The 20,578-nt window shown below is 32.3% G+C and overlaps 2 protein-coding genes across 3 annotated transcripts in view; one reads left to right on the forward strand and one right to left on the reverse strand.

Annotated features, from left to right (window-relative positions):
* LOC139486786 (ragulator complex protein LAMTOR1-like) overlaps window positions 1–20,578 on the forward strand; it is a 513,831-nt gene that overhangs the window by 130,649 nt on the left and 362,604 nt on the right. The gene's annotated exons all lie outside the window — the stretch shown is intronic.
* LOC139485475 (interaptin-like) lies at window positions 903–19,609 on the reverse strand. The gene is made up of 9 exons (XM_071269988.1): window positions 18,831–19,609; window positions 15,601–15,792; window positions 14,819–14,947; window positions 9,568–9,696; window positions 7,266–7,412; window positions 6,766–6,991; window positions 3,475–3,570; window positions 2,904–3,008; window positions 903–1,498 (listed from the first exon to the last, which is right to left on the reverse strand). Exons 1-9 carry the CDS (start codon window positions 19,529–19,531, stop codon window positions 1,199–1,201), a joined length of 2,025 nt encoding a protein of 674 aa, XP_071126089.1. The 5' UTR covers window positions 19,532–19,609; the 3' UTR covers window positions 903–1,198.

Raw genomic sequence — 20,578 nt, forward strand, 5'->3', positions numbered from 1 at the left:
TATGTCTGTCAGCTTAGTACTTGCATTACTATAAACCGGCCATAAGTCTATTCGTTAATTTCAAAATCAATGGAAATTACAGAGGTTTTAGTAACGGTAAGTTATAGATATTTGGGGTCAAATGCGATACATATTTCGTTACGGTCAAATGAAAAGGGCGTTAGCGAATATTGATGCAATAGCATACATGCGAGCACAAATAATATATCAAGTAAATGATGATTGAAAACGTAATATATAGAATATTGTATCAACTGGAAGGTATGTGCTGCATAGGCGGGTGTTTCTGAAATGTAACTACACTGAAATAGAAAATTTAAAATTTCCAGTTTGTCGTAAAGTTTTGTGCTTCGCCTCGGTGGACACTGCCTCTATTATATTTGTTCGCTCGATCACCCACTCAGCTATGTGTTAATTATATAACAACTACCTAATAAAGGCAACAGTTAACAAATTAAAACACATCAATTATGAGAGTAAATCAACGAAACAACAAAACACTAAAGTGCAACAAAAAACAAACGAAAATGCAACATACATAGAAACGAACTACTAGTATTATATAACAACTGCCATATTCCTGACTTGGTACAGGAAATTTTAAGAAAAATGGTATAACACTTACAAAGAATGAAGTCGTGAAACTGGTCCTCCGAGAAGTTCAAACAACACAAAATAATATATAAACCATGAGAGAGCATCTTTCCAATATATGACAATAACACGTATAAAAGAAATAAGTTTGGTAAAGTCATTACATAATCATTTCAACCACGAGTAATAATTTCGAACGTTTCAAGGGGACGTCTAAAAATCTTCAAATCATATCGAATACAATGTTACAACATTATATGCTTGTAACTGATTCATTATTGCCTCATATCTTGACTAAATGTACTAAATGTGAGGTGGAGTATAAATGTTGATACTTTTATTGTCAAACATGTATCTAAATATCAAAAGGTGTTACCTATTTTTTTTTAAATTTTGTAAGATTACCAACATATTTATGACATATTGCTATCAACCCTACAAATCAATTGCCTGAAACCTGTGAATAGATCCATATTGAAATAAAGCAAACTTATATATATGCCCTCAACAATATTTATTCACTGTGACTGTCCAGGTATGATTCTCATTTTCTTGAATAATTACACGATAACAGTAGCAGAATATAATATAACAGGAATACGTTTCAAAAGTAAGCCTGTACGACTCCTTTATAAAGCAACGGTCCCTTTTCATGCAAGTACAGTGCTGGCCACACAATATATCGAACTTTATCACCACTCTGGACATATTCTTTGTATTCAGTCTTGTTATATCTTGTATCAATCTGAAGCTTGTCATCAAGGTACATCATCGGTTCCTGTATAGCCATATACCAACACATATTTACACATTTTTCAAAGAAGGGCGTTTTCAACAATTCTTCCATAAACATTTCACTTTTGCGAGAGTACTGCCAATCCTTCAGAATGTCCTCACATACTTTCTAAAACGAATGATAAAAACTAAACAATCTGTTGAAGTTTTTTGGATTAATGATTGCAGTTTGTTCTTATGTTGTGCTGTTTAATAACTGACACATGTTTGAACGCTTGCATACATGTTTGATTAGAGGACAGTCTGTATATGCACGTCCTAAATCAAGCATCTTTAATTCATTGGTTGTCGTTGGGTGCTATCTATCATACTTGTTTGAATTATTTTATATTTTGTCATGTCGGGTCTTAGTATATACAGTATAAAATTTACAATTTATTGAAGGATATATGGCGAAATATTGGTGCTCATTTTCACATGTACAGTCTAATTGACAGATCGTATGCTTATTTTCGGGATTCATGGTTTATTTTTTAATAATTTCTCACAAATTTTTGTAGTACAAGTACAATTGATGTCTGTAGGATAAAGTATCAACATGGAAAAAAAAAACCTCAAATTTTATATACATATTTTGAGAGAAGGATAACCTCTTCCTACCTTTTTTGCAATCAACGCAAGAATTAATGTTTGACGAATTCATCACAAATATGATGGACCAAATCTAGAGCTAACTCAGTATCTTTACAGGTACAACGATGTATCAGTATGTTTTAGACATTTCAGTAACAAAGGCTTTTAGTACATATATCTGAATAAAAGCTTTGTTTCAAAATATTATATAAAAAACACCATTCTGTCAATATATGAAGTTATAAGCAGAACTGAATATAGATAAATGATGAGGATATTTGGTCAATAGAACAGCAACCCAACGACAAAAAAATAATCTTAAGACATCTAGACTACAACATGCAGCCGTCAAATAATAAACAGAAGTCTATGCAATATAGTTATCTTGAATTCGCTTAGAGACTTTTCAAATATGTGTTTTAGTTATCGACGAATTTCATAAGAAAAAATAACTATTGTTATATTATAGTTCGTTTCTGTGTGTGTTTCATTTCAGTGTTGTCTTTCTGTTGTGTTGTTGTTCTCCTATTATATTTGCTGTGTTTTTCCCAGTTTTAGTTTGTAATCCGGATTTGTTTTTACTCAATCGATTTATGAATTTCGGACAGCGGTATACTACTGTTGCTTTTATTTAGATGCAATTTTTTCTTGGTAATAATTGAAGGTTTAAAAAGCGATCAAACCAGTTTTAAACAAACGTTTTCATCGGAAAAGGACGCCCCGGCTCCATTTCAGGAAAACAACAGCTGTTTTCCAGAGGTTCCGTGGGTTAATGGAGCTAGGTCTTTATAGAATTCCTCCTTTTTAATTTCACACTTTCGAGTTTGGTATTTTTGTAGAAAAAAAAGAAAATAGATCTAGGGATTTTTCTCGAACCTTAAAATCTTTCGTATATGATTTCAACTTTAAAGTCTGTATTTTGTTCTATATTAATTGTTTACCTGACTTGTGCATGTTGTGATCAAACTGGTGGCGAAATCATCACCATGATGTTTGCGGTAGAAACTTATTTCCTTCCAACCAGGTAAATTTGTTTCAGTATGTTCCTGTAAGATAATTTTAAACTCTACTTTTGCTGGTCTATTGACGAGTTTCCAATGTTTAGTATAATTAAATCAATATGAATTATTTTGTAATAAAAACTAACATGGTATGTAAAATTAGTTCAAAGGTTATACATTTTAAATCTTGGACAATTTCTAATTCAAGAATATTGTTTGATTCCTATGTTCAAAAATATTAACTAAATAGATGAAACCTCATTCTCTGTATAATGTTTTTTTAATTGCAGATTGTATTTCTAGAGCTTAATGGAACAAATTGTTTTTGGTTTCAATGACAATAAAATGACTCCAAAAGATTTCTCAAATATATTCTAAAATAACCTTAATATAATGTTTATTCTTCATTTTTTCTAAATTAAAATAAAATATATATTATACTATTTCCACTCGTTCATATGTACTATTGAATAAGGTTGCGGTAATACATACTGCGTTGTAATATACTTACTGATGAGTCAATAGGTAGACTTAAGCTCTTGGCTATAGTCTGTCGAATTGTCTGTGTCTGTTCAAGTGAAATTCTCTTACACTCTTTGTAACAAAACTAAAGAAAAATAGATCTTTTGAAACAACAATGCACAACGACATTACTCTTCTGTTATCACATTAAAGAGTAAAAAGTTATTTATTTATACAAAACAAAACTTGTACTAGATTACCGGGATTGAACCTCAAGTTCTCCAGAAGAACAAAAATCAGAGTGTGATCCAGATATGGCATTCCTGTTGTTGTAAAGGGGTACTACAATAACTGTAAATATTTGGCCTTTGCAATTTCAAAAACAGTAAATTTTTCAAAATATGTAAATTTCACTGATAGTTGATCAGATCAATCTAGTAATCAGGACGCTTTAGGACATACAGGTTATTTGTGGTTGCATGATTATGATGTTATATAAATATGTCAAAATTTAGTAAAATATCGTTTCGAGTTCAGCTATTGCTTACATCTAACTATTAATGACAAAAACTCAAAATGAGGTTATTTTAGAAGCTTATCTACTGTTTTACACTTATTGTAGCAAGTTCGAAGCCATCCTTGAAATATGTAAAACATGATAATTAGAGATTATCGTTGGTTATGTCAAAGAGATCGATTTTCTCACTTGAGTCGGTCAAGGCGAGATGACCAATGATAATCTGTTTATTGCTATTTTACCTATAACGACGTTGTCAATTTCATGTCAATTTCATCAGCAACGCCACGTGGCTCCTTAGTTTCTAGCGATGATTTTCCATCTCAAGCTAGTAGCATGATATTAAAAATTGTCACAAAAAAAGATCAAAGGAAAAATGAGCAAAATAGGGATATTTTGTTTTATATGATTTTTTTTTTCGACACCCTGATTTCAAACGAACATATGACGAATGTTATTTGGTAGATGAGTGTGGATTTTCGGTTGAAAACGACCAATGAATGGCCTTTTCGTATATTCTTTTGTTTTCAGTTTTATGTTGCATTAATCCTATTCAATTTGTATACATTTTAACTTATTAAACATACATGAGAACTGATAAAAAAAAGAAATATTGAACACTGACAACATCAGCTAAAGGTTCACAATATCATTGGAAGTTTATAGAAATCTTGTACAGTCAGTTTCAATATAATTATATATATATATATACGTTGTAGGTTGCATTTCTGTAAATATTGACAATGCAATTTCCCATAGGAACTCCTTTTACGGCTAAAACTGTACCACTTTTACTATGAAGTTTTGAAAAAAATCTTATCCTAGAATTGAAAGTTCATATGCACCACAATTTTTGTCAAAGGTCAAAATATAGGGCTGTGCGGCATATTTTCAACGTTTATATGTCCTGAACTTCTCAGAGTTTAAACTTACACTAATTTTCTTAACTACCCCTACCTCGAATGAAAGGTTACCACAGATTTATTTACTGGTAACATTCCCAAGTTCTGTCTCTGGGATATGGAACACAGAGAGCATAACTGGGAACCAGTATGTAAACAAAATTAATTTTCTATGAATATTCTATTACTCCCCAAAAGAGGCGTGTTTTGAGAAACAGCTGTATTTACAAAGTGCAACCTATACAGACATTTATTCAAATAGAAAACTCTCTAAAATCAGTTTTTCTCACATTAATACTCATTTATCAGAATTAAAGTTTTAAAGAAATCACTGTGTATACTCTTAGTTTTTCTTTACTATACATTTTATACCCCCTCCCCTGTTTCAATTTTTTAAAGAATTTGAAAACAAGACAATTATTGCCAGCTTACCCTATTTGCATATTTTCTGATAAAAAATGCCTAGAACCTGTTAAAAATTGTTTTGATAACATATTGAAAGCATATCAGAATATCAGAAATGTAATGTTTAGCAATCAATCATTACAACATTCAAGATTATATAAAGTATCCAATCCAACCTCTTTCTCCAGTCCACATCTTACTGTATGCCTATTTGTCAATTAAAGAACACATTTTCTGCCTCAAATGGTCAATTTAGAATTCTTGTCACAACAGTATCATCTGTAACCATATATCTGACACAATTAAGCTACTATATATAATAGAAGTGTTCAAACAAAGCCATATTTGCAATAGTTGTATGCATGCAGATACCAGTCTGAGATATAAATTCACTTAAAATGTTGTATAGATGACTGCTAACATCTGACTTTTGCATAACTTCCAAGCATAGTTATTGTTTTCTATATCAAGAACTTTAAAATCATAAAATCGTAGCATTTACAAGTTAAATTATTTGTTTTATGACCCAGAGGGTAGGCAATTTTCTATGTTTTTTGCCCCTGGGGCCTCAAATTTTCTAAATCATTCTGCTGTTTCTAGCAATTTGGAATATTTAGTACATATTCAGGATAGAACACACTATTGTAAGTTTTCTTGAGATATTTTTGTTTTTCTAGCTTGTATTTATTATGCCGTGGTGACAAAAATGCAGATTTAGGTGTTGCGGCTTACTTTTGGGTTATCGAAAGGACACAAATACCCCATAAATAATATTCAGGAAGGATCTATGAGTTTCAATGACTGCGAAGAGTAAATATAAGCACTTCTTACCAATTTAACTTACAAATATGCAAATATTATGATTTAATTTTGTATCCAGGACTTTAAGTAAACTATGCATACTGTAAACTGTGAATTTATGCTGAGTCGTCATATTTAAGGCCCAGGATTCTATCAATCTTCATTAAATATTTATAAAACTTCTTATTTGAGTTAATTTCTTTAAAATCTGTGAAATAAAGCAAATTTGGTTTAATTCTGAATGTTCCCCTTTTTCACCCTATATAGGTTGCATTTCTGTAAATATTGACAATGCAATTTCCCATAGGAACTCCTTTTACGGCTAAAACTGTACCACTTTTACTATGAAGTTTTGAAAAAAATCTTATCCTAGAATTGAAAGTTCATATGCACCACAATTTTTTTCAAAGGTCAAAATATAGGGCTGTGCGGCATATTTTCAACGTTTATATGTCCTGAACTTCTCAGAGTTTAAACTTACACTAATTTTCTTAACTACCCCTACCTCGAATGAAAGGTTACCACAGATTTATTTACTGGTAACATTCCCAAGTTCTGTCTCTGGGATATGGAACACAGAGAGCATAACTGGGAACCAGTATGTAAACAAAATTAATTTTCTATGAATATTCTATTACTCCCCAAAAGAGGCGTGTTTTGAGAAACAGCTGTATTTACAAAGTGCAACCTGTAAATCAAAATCATAATTGCATACCATTAATGTTCTGTAGAGGTGACGTACGATAATTTCATCTAGCTCTGATTTTTCTAAGTCAGGGAAATGTGGTTTAAGAAGTTCAACGTTTACCATAGCATCTGTCCATTCATTATCATAAAGTTCACCATACCGTTCACTTATTTTCATTGGACGATTTGGATCACTAAGGTCTGTTATTCCCGGATTTCCCTTTGTTAACTTTTCGCCAGCAATGCTACTCAATCTGAATAAGATTTGTAGTCATTGAATGGTAAATAAGTATTTGAGTACAAAATTTAAAAAAGTAGTCAGTATTATCTGTACTTAACGTATTTGAATAAGTGAAAAGTGAAGAAAAGTCAAATTGCTGAAAGCATTTTATCAAATAGGAAAATTTACACTTACTAGTAATACAATTCAATATATCCATTGGAACTGTTTGACTTACAAATATAATATACATAAAAGAATTAAGATTTATTTCATTTATAACTTAACAAATTAAAATTTAGATAAACCTTGATTGTAGTTCATCTTTCTGTTGGAGTAAAGTTTGAATTAATTTATCTTTATCTTCTATAGAATCTTGGAGTTCATTTCTTTGATTTTCCATGCACATAATGGTTCTTTGGTTTTCTTCATTCAACATATTAGCTGCATGCAAACTGTAAATTGTAAAATAAAGATAGTTTTTGATATACAAGAGCTTTAATGTGTTTTTAAAAACGTCTCTTACATGTTTTGTGTCTCAATTTTACACAAAAAAAACTGTTTTAATAATAATCATACCATAATTTTGTTTTCACCTCACTACACTCAATTGTGCTAACACCTTAAAACTAATATTGCTAAAATTTCAGTCAGAAACACCAGTGAAATAAAAATCACAGATTAAAAACTATGACGACATAATAGGACACTATTCTTGGTAACTTATAACGCTAGCAAAGTTTTGCAGACGACATTTGACAGGGGCGTAGCTAGAATGAAATGATGTGCAAGCATTTACCGTCGAGCGAAGCGAGGCGAAAATTTTTGGGACCCTTTTATTCAGAAAAGGGTTTGTTTTTCGGGTTTTGGCCGTAGGACGGTTAATTGAGAAGCTACATGTACATAGGATTTATGCATAATTCATGAATGAAAAACTATTGAAAAATCTTCTGAATAGAACATCTAAATAGAATAAAGCATGGTTAATTGAATACATAAACAACACATTTTCGTGTTATGGAATTTACTAAAAATTGTCCAAAATCTGCCCTTCGGGTCTTAGCAGAAACGAACTTCTTTATTATTTTGTCAATATTCACACAAAAATCCCGATGAACATGCTGCAATGCTAGCGATGCTAAACCGTCGTTGTTCGTTGTTAATCGTACATAATTATGATTTCAACAGACGTAGTACACTGAACGATCTCTCTGCGGTAGCACCCGCGAGATGTAATCAAGCGTGTTCGCCATCGAGCGACCTCCCGATTGAATTTGTCAAAATTACATGACAAGTCAGTTTCGTATGTCTCAAACAATGCTGTGATTTGTTCGTTTTTTGTATTTCCTACAACACGAGGAAGCAGATATGCACAAAGCAGTGATTTTTCTGACTGATATCATGCAGACGCGACTCCAGTTCCATAAATTATCATATACCTTTGTACATGTAGCTTCTCAATATTAACCGTCCTATGGCCAAAACCCGAAAAACCAAACCATTTTCCGGTAACACGATTTCCCGAGAAATACAAGAAAAACATTATATCCCCAAAACAAACTGATATATCCCGAGAAAAAGACTTGTTATGGTGTTATGCTACGTTTTATAGTGTTATACTACTTTTAACAATATTAAAGACTATTAATTAAAGATATTACTCGTAAATTATCATGTGGTCTATGGACGCAAAATATAATGAGACTTTCCAAGACTATTTTTGCGTGTTTGCAGGGTGATTGGCTTTGGTAGTCACATCGCATCGGCATATTTAACGATATCGAAAGGTTCTGATAAATCTAATGGCCGATTGGTATATCGCATTCCAAACAGATAAACCGTACTCTGTAAAATGTTCTCCGAAACTACAAGAGTATAACAAATTATAATCTTGTAATAAATTCAAGTTACTGTCCGTTTTTGTCATCTGCAATAAAACTTTAATTTTGAAACCAAATGCCGCTATTTAATGACATTACATCATTTGAATACTCGTAAGTGTATCCTTTAAATTTTTGATTTATAAATTTTTATTTTGCAATTTTTTTTTTTTGCATGCCGAATTGATGTGCACGCAACTGCGTGTTGGCGTATAGGGAGCTACGCGCCTGTTTGAAACTCTACATTTGTTAGTCGATCATATGCATCTTTCAAATCATATTTATTTCGTGTGGCTAATTCTTTGAGAATGAAATAAAGCTTGATAATGTTTTTCAACAGGATATAATGATATAAACTTGTACAACAACTGTAGTAGAGATTGTTTTATAAAACATTAGACACATTTGTTTACATTATTAAAATTAACATATTTCAATTATGTCGTTAACAATATTTTAAGATGGTTATGATATAACAAAGTGCAGTTTATTTTGTCTTCCTGGTTCCCCTTTCTGAATCGAGTTTCCTATTTACTGATAAGGAAGATTACTGATTGGGTCTGGGTTTCCAGACCTTCTCATTACATTTTGTTGTACCTGTTTAGAGTGTTTGAAAAAAATAATTATAAACATACGAACAGAATCGTTTATGTTTACCCCTTATTGACACGAATGATAACCTTCTCTTCGTAATAGAGGATTCTTTTTCTTTGCATTCCTGATACTTTACCTTTGTTGTAGAGAATCTAAATCCATACACGATTTATTGTGTTGATTTGATTTCATTTTGCCTGATTTAGAACTTTTTAACGCTCTAATCTCTTCGTCTTTTTTCTTTAATTCTTCTTCGCATTTTTGTCTGTGATAAGGAAAAAAGTTAAAAAATGAAATTTTCATTAATATTGTAATTATTGTAATTATAAAAGTCAAATAGATAGTATATGAACAAGATTGTCTTCAAACGTCCCCATTCATTTTTAAAAATGTATACATGCAGTTGGTAAATTTTCGAATATGAATAATATAATTGCACCAGATATATCAGCGTCCCAATTTGGCTTCTTGTAAAATTATATAAACAAATATTTGAACAAAAGTACTGATTTCAACGGTAAATTATTAAAGGGTATGTTCAAAAACCCTGACAAAAACAGAATGCCCGACTATATAAAACAATAGAACGATTGGAAAACAACTCTCAAAAACTAAATATTCAAAACAAGACTATTCCAAGGAAAATGATGGGTTAGATCTGTTTTTACTGCTAGAAAAACTTCCCACTTGTATGACAGTTAGTTACAATAGTTTTGTTATATCGACACACATAGTGCGAACAACACAAACATAATAACTGGTTAATAACAGTTGGAGTCCTGCAGCTTTCAAAAAGGGTCGAAAGATACCAGAGGGACAGTCAAACTCATAGATCTAAAATAAACTGACATCACCATGGCTAAAAAGAAATGACAAACATACAAATAAATAAATGTACACAAGACACAACATAGAAAACTAAAGACTAAGCAACACGATCTTCACCAAAAAAATGTGGGTGATCTCAAGTGAGCAGATTCTGCTCCACATGTGGCACCCATCGTGTTGCTCATGGTATTCCAGACCCATTAAATAGTATAATTCGGTAGGTCACATTCATGAAAAGGGAACGGGATTGAAGTTACGACAAAATAAACATATTCATAACGGTCAACCAACCCGCAATGGTGTCCGTAAAATTTACGAAGGGATGATTTCAACTTCACTATTTGGAACTATTTGTTTAATTACTTCCTTGTGAGCAGCAACCCTCTATCAAGGAATTCATGACAGGAAATACAGACCGCGAATATCGTATCAATTGGGAGATATGTACTCACACCATTTTGTAATTGCTTTATCCTTCTTCCTACGAAAGTCATATTTTTATTCTAATTAGTTATCATTTCTTTTTATTTTATTTTTCGAGCGTTATGATGATGTTGTAATTTAGTGTAGTTTTGTATAACTATTTATACCACTGGGTCGATGCCACTGCTGGTGGACATTTAGTCCCCGAGGGTATCACCAACCCAGTAGTCAACACTTCGGTGTTGACATGATTATCAATAATGTGATCATTTTTAAAAATTTCCTGTTTACAAAACTTTGAAATTTTCGAAAAACTAAGGATTTTCTTATCCCAGGCATTAGCTTAGCCGTATTTGGCACAACGTTTTGGAATTTTTTATCCTCAATGCTCTTCAACTTTGTACTTGTTTGGTTTTATAAATATTTTGATATGAGCGTCACTGATGAGTCTTATGTAGACGAAACGTGCGTCTGGCGTACTAAATTATAATCCCGGTACCTTTGATAACTATTTACACCACTGGGTCGATGCCACTGCTGGTGGACGTTTCGTCCCCGAGGGTATCACCAGCCCAATAGTCGACACTTCGGTGTTGACATGAATATCAATAATGTGATCATTTTTATTTCTTGTTTACAAAACTTTGAATATTTCGAACAACTAAGGATTTTCTTATCCCAGGCATTACGTAAGCCGTATCTGGCACAACTTTTTGGAATTTTTTATTCTCAATGCTCTTCAACTTTGTACTTGTTTGGTTTTATAAATATTTTGATATGAGCATCACTGATGAGTCTTATGTAGACGAAACGCGCGTCTGGCGTACTTAATTATAATCCTGGTACCTTTGATAACTATTTGTACCAAAAAAGTGAAAATATGTTCCTGTCGAAATACATAATAACTGTTTTTAAATTGTAACAATCTGATGGTTCGATTTCCTATATTTTATTCATCCTACAAATAAATGCAAATCACTACAAGTATTGCGAAGACAACATTATCCATCTTTCACTTTTACTGAAAAGCAAGTTAGTTTAGTACTCATACTTCGTATACGATTTGCATATTAGGAAATACGTTGATATGATTGGTTGAGAGGACTTCCGGTAGTTGGTTTTGACTTTTTTTTTTAATTTTTCGATAGACGACGTTGATCAAACTTCTTTTCGTTACCAATGTGAACAAGATGTCGACGATATAAAAACATTTTTGCTTGACAATTTTTTTTTCTCACTTAGCGTTATCAACAGTTGACACTAAACATTCATTTGGATGATAATAAGAGTTTTTGTTTTAAATTCTTTTTTATCAGATAGCTAATTTAAGGAGTTCATATTTTTTACGTTAAGCAACAAATATATTCATGCGCTAGGCCAATTCAATGCCAAACATATACAATTTATGTGTGATAGAGGTTACGAGTTTAGTAAAATAAATTCCTTATCTCTAATTTTAAAGAATTACTAGAACACACCCGCGAAATCGCGGGCATATACAGCTTGTAAACTGTTGTAGGATGATTTTTTGTAAAAGATATTTTGACTGGAGAATTTCATAAAAGGTATCAAAAAGCCCTCCGTTATGTGTTTCCTTTCTGTTAAATTCGATTATTTTTTTGTGTTTTTGGCCTTATGCCACAATTATTCTTCCTCTTTGGTACAATGCATTTTTTGATAAAAGTCAAATTAAATTAAAAATTTGCACCGCTTCAATCATGAAACAAATGAAACTGCTTACATACCATTATTATTAGATACTAGTAATAAAATGTGCTTGTAGAACAATCCATCAGTGCTTTTCCATTTGAAAGCCCTATTAACATGCCAATGGTAGGATTTGAATCTCGTATAAATGACTAACGCTCATTTGAGGGGTGGTCTGAGGGGCCCTGATTCTGAAATCCCAGGCTTGCCTTAAAAACATGAAATCCCGAGATGCGTATTTTAACGAAATTCATATCCCGACATCCCGAAATAAAATAAAAATATTCCCGCATCCCGTAAAAATCAGTTCCGAAATCCCGAGCTTAAAAGCACCAGATCCCGACGTTCCTAATAAGTCTTGCCTCCCGCTAATCTCTACCCTACTTTCATTTTGATCAAATCACTACTTTCACTTTCAACAATAAATTTGTATGCCCAATTCCTCCGTTCGTTTGTAAGTCCGTCCTTCTGTCCGGCTTCAGGTTAAAGTTTTTACTTTCAACAATAAATTTTCATGCCCCATTTATGGGAATTACATTTTCTAGTTTGTTCTTCCGTCCGTCTGTCCCGCTTCAGGTTAAAGTTTTTGTCGAGGTAGTTTTTGATGAAGTTGAAGTTCAATCAAATCGAAACTTAGTAAATATGTTCTCTATGATATGATCTTTCTAATTTTAATGCCAAATTAGATTTTACCCCATTTCACGGTCAAAACATAGCAAATGATAGTGCCGATCGGATGTGGCATCTGTAAACTATGGACACATTCTTGTTTTTCATAGGGCCTGTGTCGTTAAATCTTAAACAAAACATGATAATTTAGGCTATGTCTGTGTCGTTATTTACGTGACGATAAGTGAATGAAAAAATGATTGTGTTTATTTTCACACCGGCTGGTTCGTTGCTTACACTTGGGACAACATATAACGATTCAGTCAATGTGAAAATGGCTTGCATGAATCTTAAATAAAACATGATAATATAGGCTATGCATGTGTCGTTATTTACGTGACGATAAGTGAATTACACAAATGATTTGTTTATTTTCACACGGCCTGGATTGTTGTTTACACTTGGGACAATATTCTTATAAAACGATTCAGTCAATGAATCTTAAATAAAACATGATAATATAGGGTATGTAGGGGAGCTACCATTTGATTTTTATGGGGGGGGGGGGGGGGGGGGGGGGCGTGGTGGGGGTGGCTAGGATGAAATTTGAAAAAAAATAGGCAGGACAGGAGTTTTGAGATAATTTAGGTAAAAAAAGTCAGGATAAACTAAAAAAAAAAAAGGCAGGAACGAACAGAGTGAAAAATAAAAAGGCAGGACAGAGATTACAGCTAAAAAAAAATGCAGGACAAAATTTTTCATCCTAGCCCCACCTACCCCCCCCCCCCCCCCCCCCCCCCCCATAAAAAATCAAATGGTAGCTCCCTAAGTCAATTTACAAAACTTCTGATGACGGACACATATCCGGACTTCTTTTTTTCCGTTTTTCTCCCAAAAAAACCGAAACTGAATAATCATAAGAATGGATGACAAATGCGACTATGCATGGTACCTATTGGACATACAGTTACAATGATCAATTTATTGTGGAAGGAGGAGAAGACGACACCCAGAATGAGGTCTTCTCGTTTAATAGTATAGATAAGGATTATACTCCTTTTTAAATGAATTTATTGGTGTATAAAACTGTACCAAGTCATGGAATTTATTAGCGTATAAACTCGACCAATTCACTCACAAACAAATAAAAGACCCTCGGGCTTATCTGGTATGTTTGTGAGTGAATTGGTCGAGCTTATACACTAATAAATTCCTTTTGCATATTGACTTTGATTTTGTCATCAGTTACAAAATATCAAAATGTGAAAAGCTTTGGATAAACGGTTCATGGGCTACGCACGAAAACGACTAGAAAGATAAATGCAACATTAGTATACTGCAGTTTAAAATTCATAAATCGACCATTTTTCAATGTATCAAAAACTATAACACCTGAACAATGAAAATGAAAATCATCAATATTGAACTTGACCTCCGTAATTCTGTTATCAGTAACCACATATTAAATTTGGAAAGTTTTTTGTCGAACGGTTTATGAGTAGACGGACGGACACTGTTTCGAAGTCGCCTGCCCACCCGCCATGATGATCGCCAGCCCATTATATGATCATCCGTCCCTCGGATGCCTGCCCGTTCTCCGTCATCCCCAAAACTATAACCAATTTGTTTTCTTCGTAAATCCGATTAAAAAGTATGATTTACAAAAATATGTATGCCATATTCATCTTTGGGTGAGAGAATAATTCTGTCCTTGTTAGATTTAATTCCGTCTTGTTTAATTTATGTAAGAGGAAAACTGAAAATGTGGAGGCAATTGTGGTCAAACAACGATGAATAATTCTATATCTCTGTGAACTTACATTTTTTTGTCTTTTTGATTTACAACTATTAAATGCATCTCTTGTTCTTTTCCTCTGGCAGTTGTTTCTTTGTTTGTCCATTCTGCACTTTTGTCAATATATCTTTTCAGATCATTTTGAGATTTTATTCTGAAGAATATTAATTGTTAAACTATGTTTAATATATCGTGTATATAGATTGAGTGTTTTTGAGTTTCCGTGAAGGTAAACTTATATATATACATTTGTAGTATGACATTTATTTCACTTTCGTTTTTATCTAACTATTTATTAATATCAATTTACCCCCATGAAATGAATACTAAAAATTAAAACAAAATATTATTTAAGAATTGAATGCTTCTTTTTGTAAATTTATTGGGGTGTAAAAGCGTTGACCGAAGTACATTTTGTATGAAGCGCGGAAGCGCTTCATTCTAAAAATGTACGCACGGTCAACGCTTTTACAACCCTATAAATTTACAAAAAGAAGCATTCAATACTTATAATTACATTTTTTAGCTATGATCATGAAAACACGAATTTTATATATTTTATCATTTAATTCACATGTGCACTTTATTGTTGGAGCACGTGTTATCATGAATGAAAAGTTGTATTGAGCAATGCAACTGCTTACGGAATAACACGTGATGTGCAGTTAGCCAATCAGAATAAAATATTATAATAAAACATGCATACATCTAATGTAATTATAAGTACATAGATAACACATTTCTATTGTAAAGGGGGAAAGCATTATTCCAATTTGCTTTCATATGAAGTACTAACAATAAACTTACAAATCGTTTTTCAGTTGAATAATAAAGTTGTATACGATTTCAATGTTTTTAATGAATGTGTTTATTTCCGGTGAATCTGTAGAAGGCAATGTCACTGTATCCCCTTGCGTTTTCCACTGATCAATTGTTGCGACCATTCCTGGCATTTTCATTGCTATTTCTGAAATATGCTGTATGTCTGGATTTAAATGTCTAAAAAATAATAGTATACAATCGTTTTCATTATGAAATGAGTAGTCACTCGATAAAATCTAATTTGTATCACACAAACTCGAAAATGAAATTATGGTTATCAAATATAACAACAGAAATATAAGAAGAAAAATAACTTTGTATCAAAAGCAAACAACCACCCTCTCAAAACAAATGACACATGTCACAATTTACTGTTTGCGCTCACCAATAACTGGTCCTTGTAATGTATAAAACTATTGACCCCCGTGTACTGTTTATGAAGTGCATATCAAGCCTAGCAAAACTGTTATTAAATAGGGCTCTTGGCATGGGTAACGGCTATTTGGTTTTATTGTTTATCATTTTGGTATATCAATATTATAGCCATTACAATAGTCTATATTCATATATAATATTTCCAAATATATATGTATTACCCAGTTGACAATGAGAGAGGTCCCTACTAGAATACTTATAATATTCATTTTTTTTCTTCAAATTCTGTTTTATGAAATAAGTAAGTGGTAGTATAATATCATAGGAATAAATAGAGAGGAGAAATCAGATTAAATGGAATTTTTCCGTCCTGTAGCATGTGTAGTAAGACCCTATAAATAGATATAGGAAGATGTGGTATGAGTCCAAATGAGACAACTCTCCATCCAAGTAACAATTTATAAAAGTAAACCATTATAGGTCAAGGTACGGCATTCAACACGGACCCTTGGTTCACACCGAACAACAAGCTATAAAGGGCCCCGAACATTACTAGTGTAAAACCATTCAAACGGGAAAATCAGCGGTCTAATCTACATAGTTTGGATTGTTAATGCTGGATTTAATTTAGCAATTAAAAATGCTTTGCTTCAAAGGACAGTGGAAATCTATGTATATCAGGAGTGAAATGGGAATATGTGCCGACTGAGAGAAATAATAGCATGCTTTCCAGGAATATGTGAAACGTATTACCCCCAATGCATTTCCTTCTTTGCAAGTCCATGTAGCACGCATGTTATCAATTTAGTATAGTAACCAACACAAAAAAGATACGGATAATATCCGTATCAAATATCAATGAGGACGCATTTGATATTGTTAACTATGATAGAAATTATATAACGGATTGCCTATACATAATAAAGTATAGTTAAGGTATCATATTTCATTTACAAAATTAAGTATTTACGCGTATAATTGTTATCTGTTTTACCAGACTTCATTAAGTCTATTCGGGAATGATCCAATATCAGCTAAAAAACAGTGAGCGTTATTATGTACCATCTACATATTACCAAGTGTGAAACTAATTCAGTGATTCATTACTCCCTCGAATGATGGTTTCTGTATACAAAGAGCCATTTAACCGAGGGTTTTCAATATATATATATATAGCAAAGTTGACATTATTTCTTTGTTTACTTAGTTTTTCGAGTAAAGATTTTTTTATTGGACCTTCACTTGTGAGAGTGAGAAGTGAGAGGTTTAGCGCTATAAAACCAGGTTTAATCCACCATTTTCTACATTTGAAAATTCATGTACCAAGTAAGGAATATGACAGTTCTTGTCCATTCGTTTTTGATGTGTTTTGTCATTTGATTTTGCCATGTGATTATGGTCTTTCCGATTGGATTTTGCTCTGAGTTCAGTATTTTTGTGATTTTACTTTTTGGTATCATCTTATTGTTTCTCGTGACTGAAACCTTTTAATATCATGATTTGAAGTTAATAAGTTGAAAGCAGTTTCATTATCTACAAATTTTTACGTTTTCTTAGGTATTCATTGACAAGAATTTTCAAGCATTTTGACATAAAGAATTCAGCTCACAGCTTTCAACTGAAAACATCTATCATCATTATCTGTTTAAACCGTTTCTTAATCTAAATATCTCATTGAATGAAGATAATTATTTAAAAATTTAGACATCAAAGGTTTGTCTACAAGACGTTTTTGAGTAATTTGCGAAACATTAAAAAGTGAAAAAGAACCGCCTAACTTTGGAAAGACAGATTAGCACATGTAGCATGTGGTTAGGTATTGTATTGTTTAAAGACCACCTTCTTTCCGTTTTTATCGCAACTACTAAAACCAGTAAAGGTAACACAGGAAAAACGTACAATAAAAAACAATCATTCCTTTATTCTATAATACCGATGAAATGGTTAACAAAACAAAGATAAAGGGGAAACTATTTACAAGAGTTAATCGATTAAGGGCATACGATACAGTTTTGATCCTGTATTTACAGTTTGATGAAAATTTCCATAAATGCTATTTTTTGCCTGATTAAAACAAATATGTAATAAAAAATATACCTTCATGTGCTACTTTTTGAGTTAAATGAGGTCGAAATTTTGTATATTTGCTAAAAATTCGGATTTCTTGCAGTATTTTCCCTTTCGAAAAAAAGCCATAACTTTTTTGTTTTAAAAGATAAACACAAATTGTTTTTTGTTTAATAATTTGTAATTTCTGTATTTTATAAGTATCCTAAAAACTTATGCAATTTCTATTCAGAAATCACGCATATTTATCAAATGGTCATGAATTGAGAAAAAAACGTAACTTTTTGCTGTATATTAATCAACATTAAAAAAATTGCACTATTTACAGTTTTATAAAATTTGGTTCACATAATCTCCCTGCAAAATGAAACAAAATGTCGTTTTAAGAAATAGGGGTCCATGCACTCGTTTTCAAATTAAATCAGTTTGAATGATAAAAGTCAGTCGAAAAATGCATCTTTTCCCAATATGTCACAGTTTGACGTCGCGAAAATAACATTTTACGTTAGCAACGTCATTACCTCCGCTGTAACTGTATCGTCTGCCCTTAATGCTCTCTAAGTAGATCCTAAATGTAGTATGACGGGACCATTATTGATTACACAAGTCATTATGAAATGACCCAAGATGCAAGATGTCTGGCCGTTTTCATGAATTCACTCTTTTCGATTGAATTATCTTCTACTACAGAAATAAATATTGCGCATATCTTCAGTTTTAATGTAAAATAATGCCAATGTCATTATAAGACGTGTTTAATGATATGAACTTACGTGACTAAAGAATTTCGGAAAATCCTGGTAATGTCTGCATTGTTGTTCATACTTATGTCATCCGCTGATGCTCTACCTTTCAAAATGCCATCATGCATATCAATAACCAACATCGGGTTTGACCACTTGGACAGAAATACAATTGGAAATCTTTCACCCTGGACACAATTCAAATTGGTTTTCGCTGCCATTAGCTTAGGAATAATTTCCTTAGCAGCACTCAAATTTTTCTCGTTCAAAGCAATTATTTGTTTTACTAGTGACTCTTTCGTATCTGTTATCACCTCATGCAATTTGTTTTCTTCTGCGTTTATAAAGTCAAGCGGTTTCTGTTCATAGTCATTTTTCCTTTGACAGAATTGTGACATGGCGTTCTCTTCTTGGGCCTTTCTTTTTTCCAAATCGTTAACAGAAATAAGTAAATCTCTACGTATATTATGCACAGCCTCTGGTATTGAGACAAAAGTGTGGTCTATATGTCTATCTTTAGAACAGTTTTTACACACAAGATGAAAACAGATAAAACAGTAGCCATTTACAAAATCATCATGATCAGAACAGATATGGATCTTATCCTTTTTTAGTGTACTACATGAATCGTTGTGGAGTTCAATACATTTCTGACAACCCTCTATGAAACAAATAGCACACTGGTTACATTTGTTAACATAGCCACATATTCTGCACTCCTCTTCAGACATTTTGAAATAGTTTCTTATTCAATATTGTTCCTTGTTTTCAAAGGAAGTTAACAGCATATGTTACACAAATAAGGAAGTAGTATTAAACACTTTTAATACATTGTCCCGTGATAAAATTATGATTATTATATTGTCACTATATAAGACAAAAACAAATTTATATATATATATATATATATATATATAAACGCCTAAAAAAGTGTACACAACAACTCCAAATACAAAAAAGGTAACTATAAATGTAATTATTTATAAATATTTCGGATAACAGATATCCTTCGTCAGTCAGATTCTGATGTGAAATGAATCATCTTTGAGTCTCGTTAGATTAAACTTTTACTAAATCTTGAATTTTATACAATAAAAAAAGTCAAACCGAACATCAGTAAAGACGCTTGCACCATTCTAAAAAAAATGTTAACATGACATAGGTTATATGGTTTATTACAACAGAGAGCTCATATATATGCTTTAAATACAAATAATAATGTGCGATGTGAACTAGCACAATTCTAAAACTGTATCGGGAACGACAATTATGATGATATAACATGTATACGCATGATAACGTCTGTAAAATTACCAAATAGACAGCACTGAACGATCTAAATATTTGAACGGCCATCGTAGCGACTACCAATGCAAGCCAGACCTCCCTCTCAGTCGACATTTGAGATCCCCTGGCCACACTAAGGCAGATCTCAATCGACTGACCATTAAAATCATTGACCACAACTCTGCTTGGTCTAAGGAGGATAGACTCGCTCGGGAAAGATTTTGGATACGAAAATTAACAACTTTGGCACCAAATGGGATAAATGAAAAGATGTAGTTCGACTCCGTGTAGTGCTTCACATTCAGGTTATATTACTTATTATTACAGTCTCTGTTTCTTTTTCTCAACCTTTTTCATTTGTTAAATACATTTGTTGAAGATACCAATTTAAATTGCTTAATTTTTTGAGGGATGTATAAGTACCTAGCCACATTCTTCTAGTTATACTTAGTAAAAAAATATTATTACATTTTTACGGCCGTTTGTTCACG

Source organism: Mytilus edulis, chromosome 8 (assembly GCF_963676685.1).
Source record: "Mytilus edulis chromosome 8, xbMytEdul2.2, whole genome shotgun sequence".
In the NCBI taxonomy this organism is placed as follows: domain Eukaryota; kingdom Metazoa; phylum Mollusca; class Bivalvia; order Mytilida; family Mytilidae; genus Mytilus; species Mytilus edulis.

Coding starts and splice junctions, on each gene's coding strand:
- LOC139485475 (XM_071269988.1), bottom strand. CDS start 19,531: ATGTCTGAAGAGGAGTGCAGAATATGTGGCTATGTTAACAAATGTAAC. Junction 6,992..7,265: donor AAAGATGAACTACAATCAAG/GTTTATCTAAAT, acceptor AATCTTATTCAG/ATTGAGTAGCATTGCTGGCG. Junction 3,571..6,765: donor ACCTCTACAGAACATTAATG/GTATGCAATTAT, acceptor ATTTTTCTTTAG/TTTTGTTACAAAGAGTGTAA.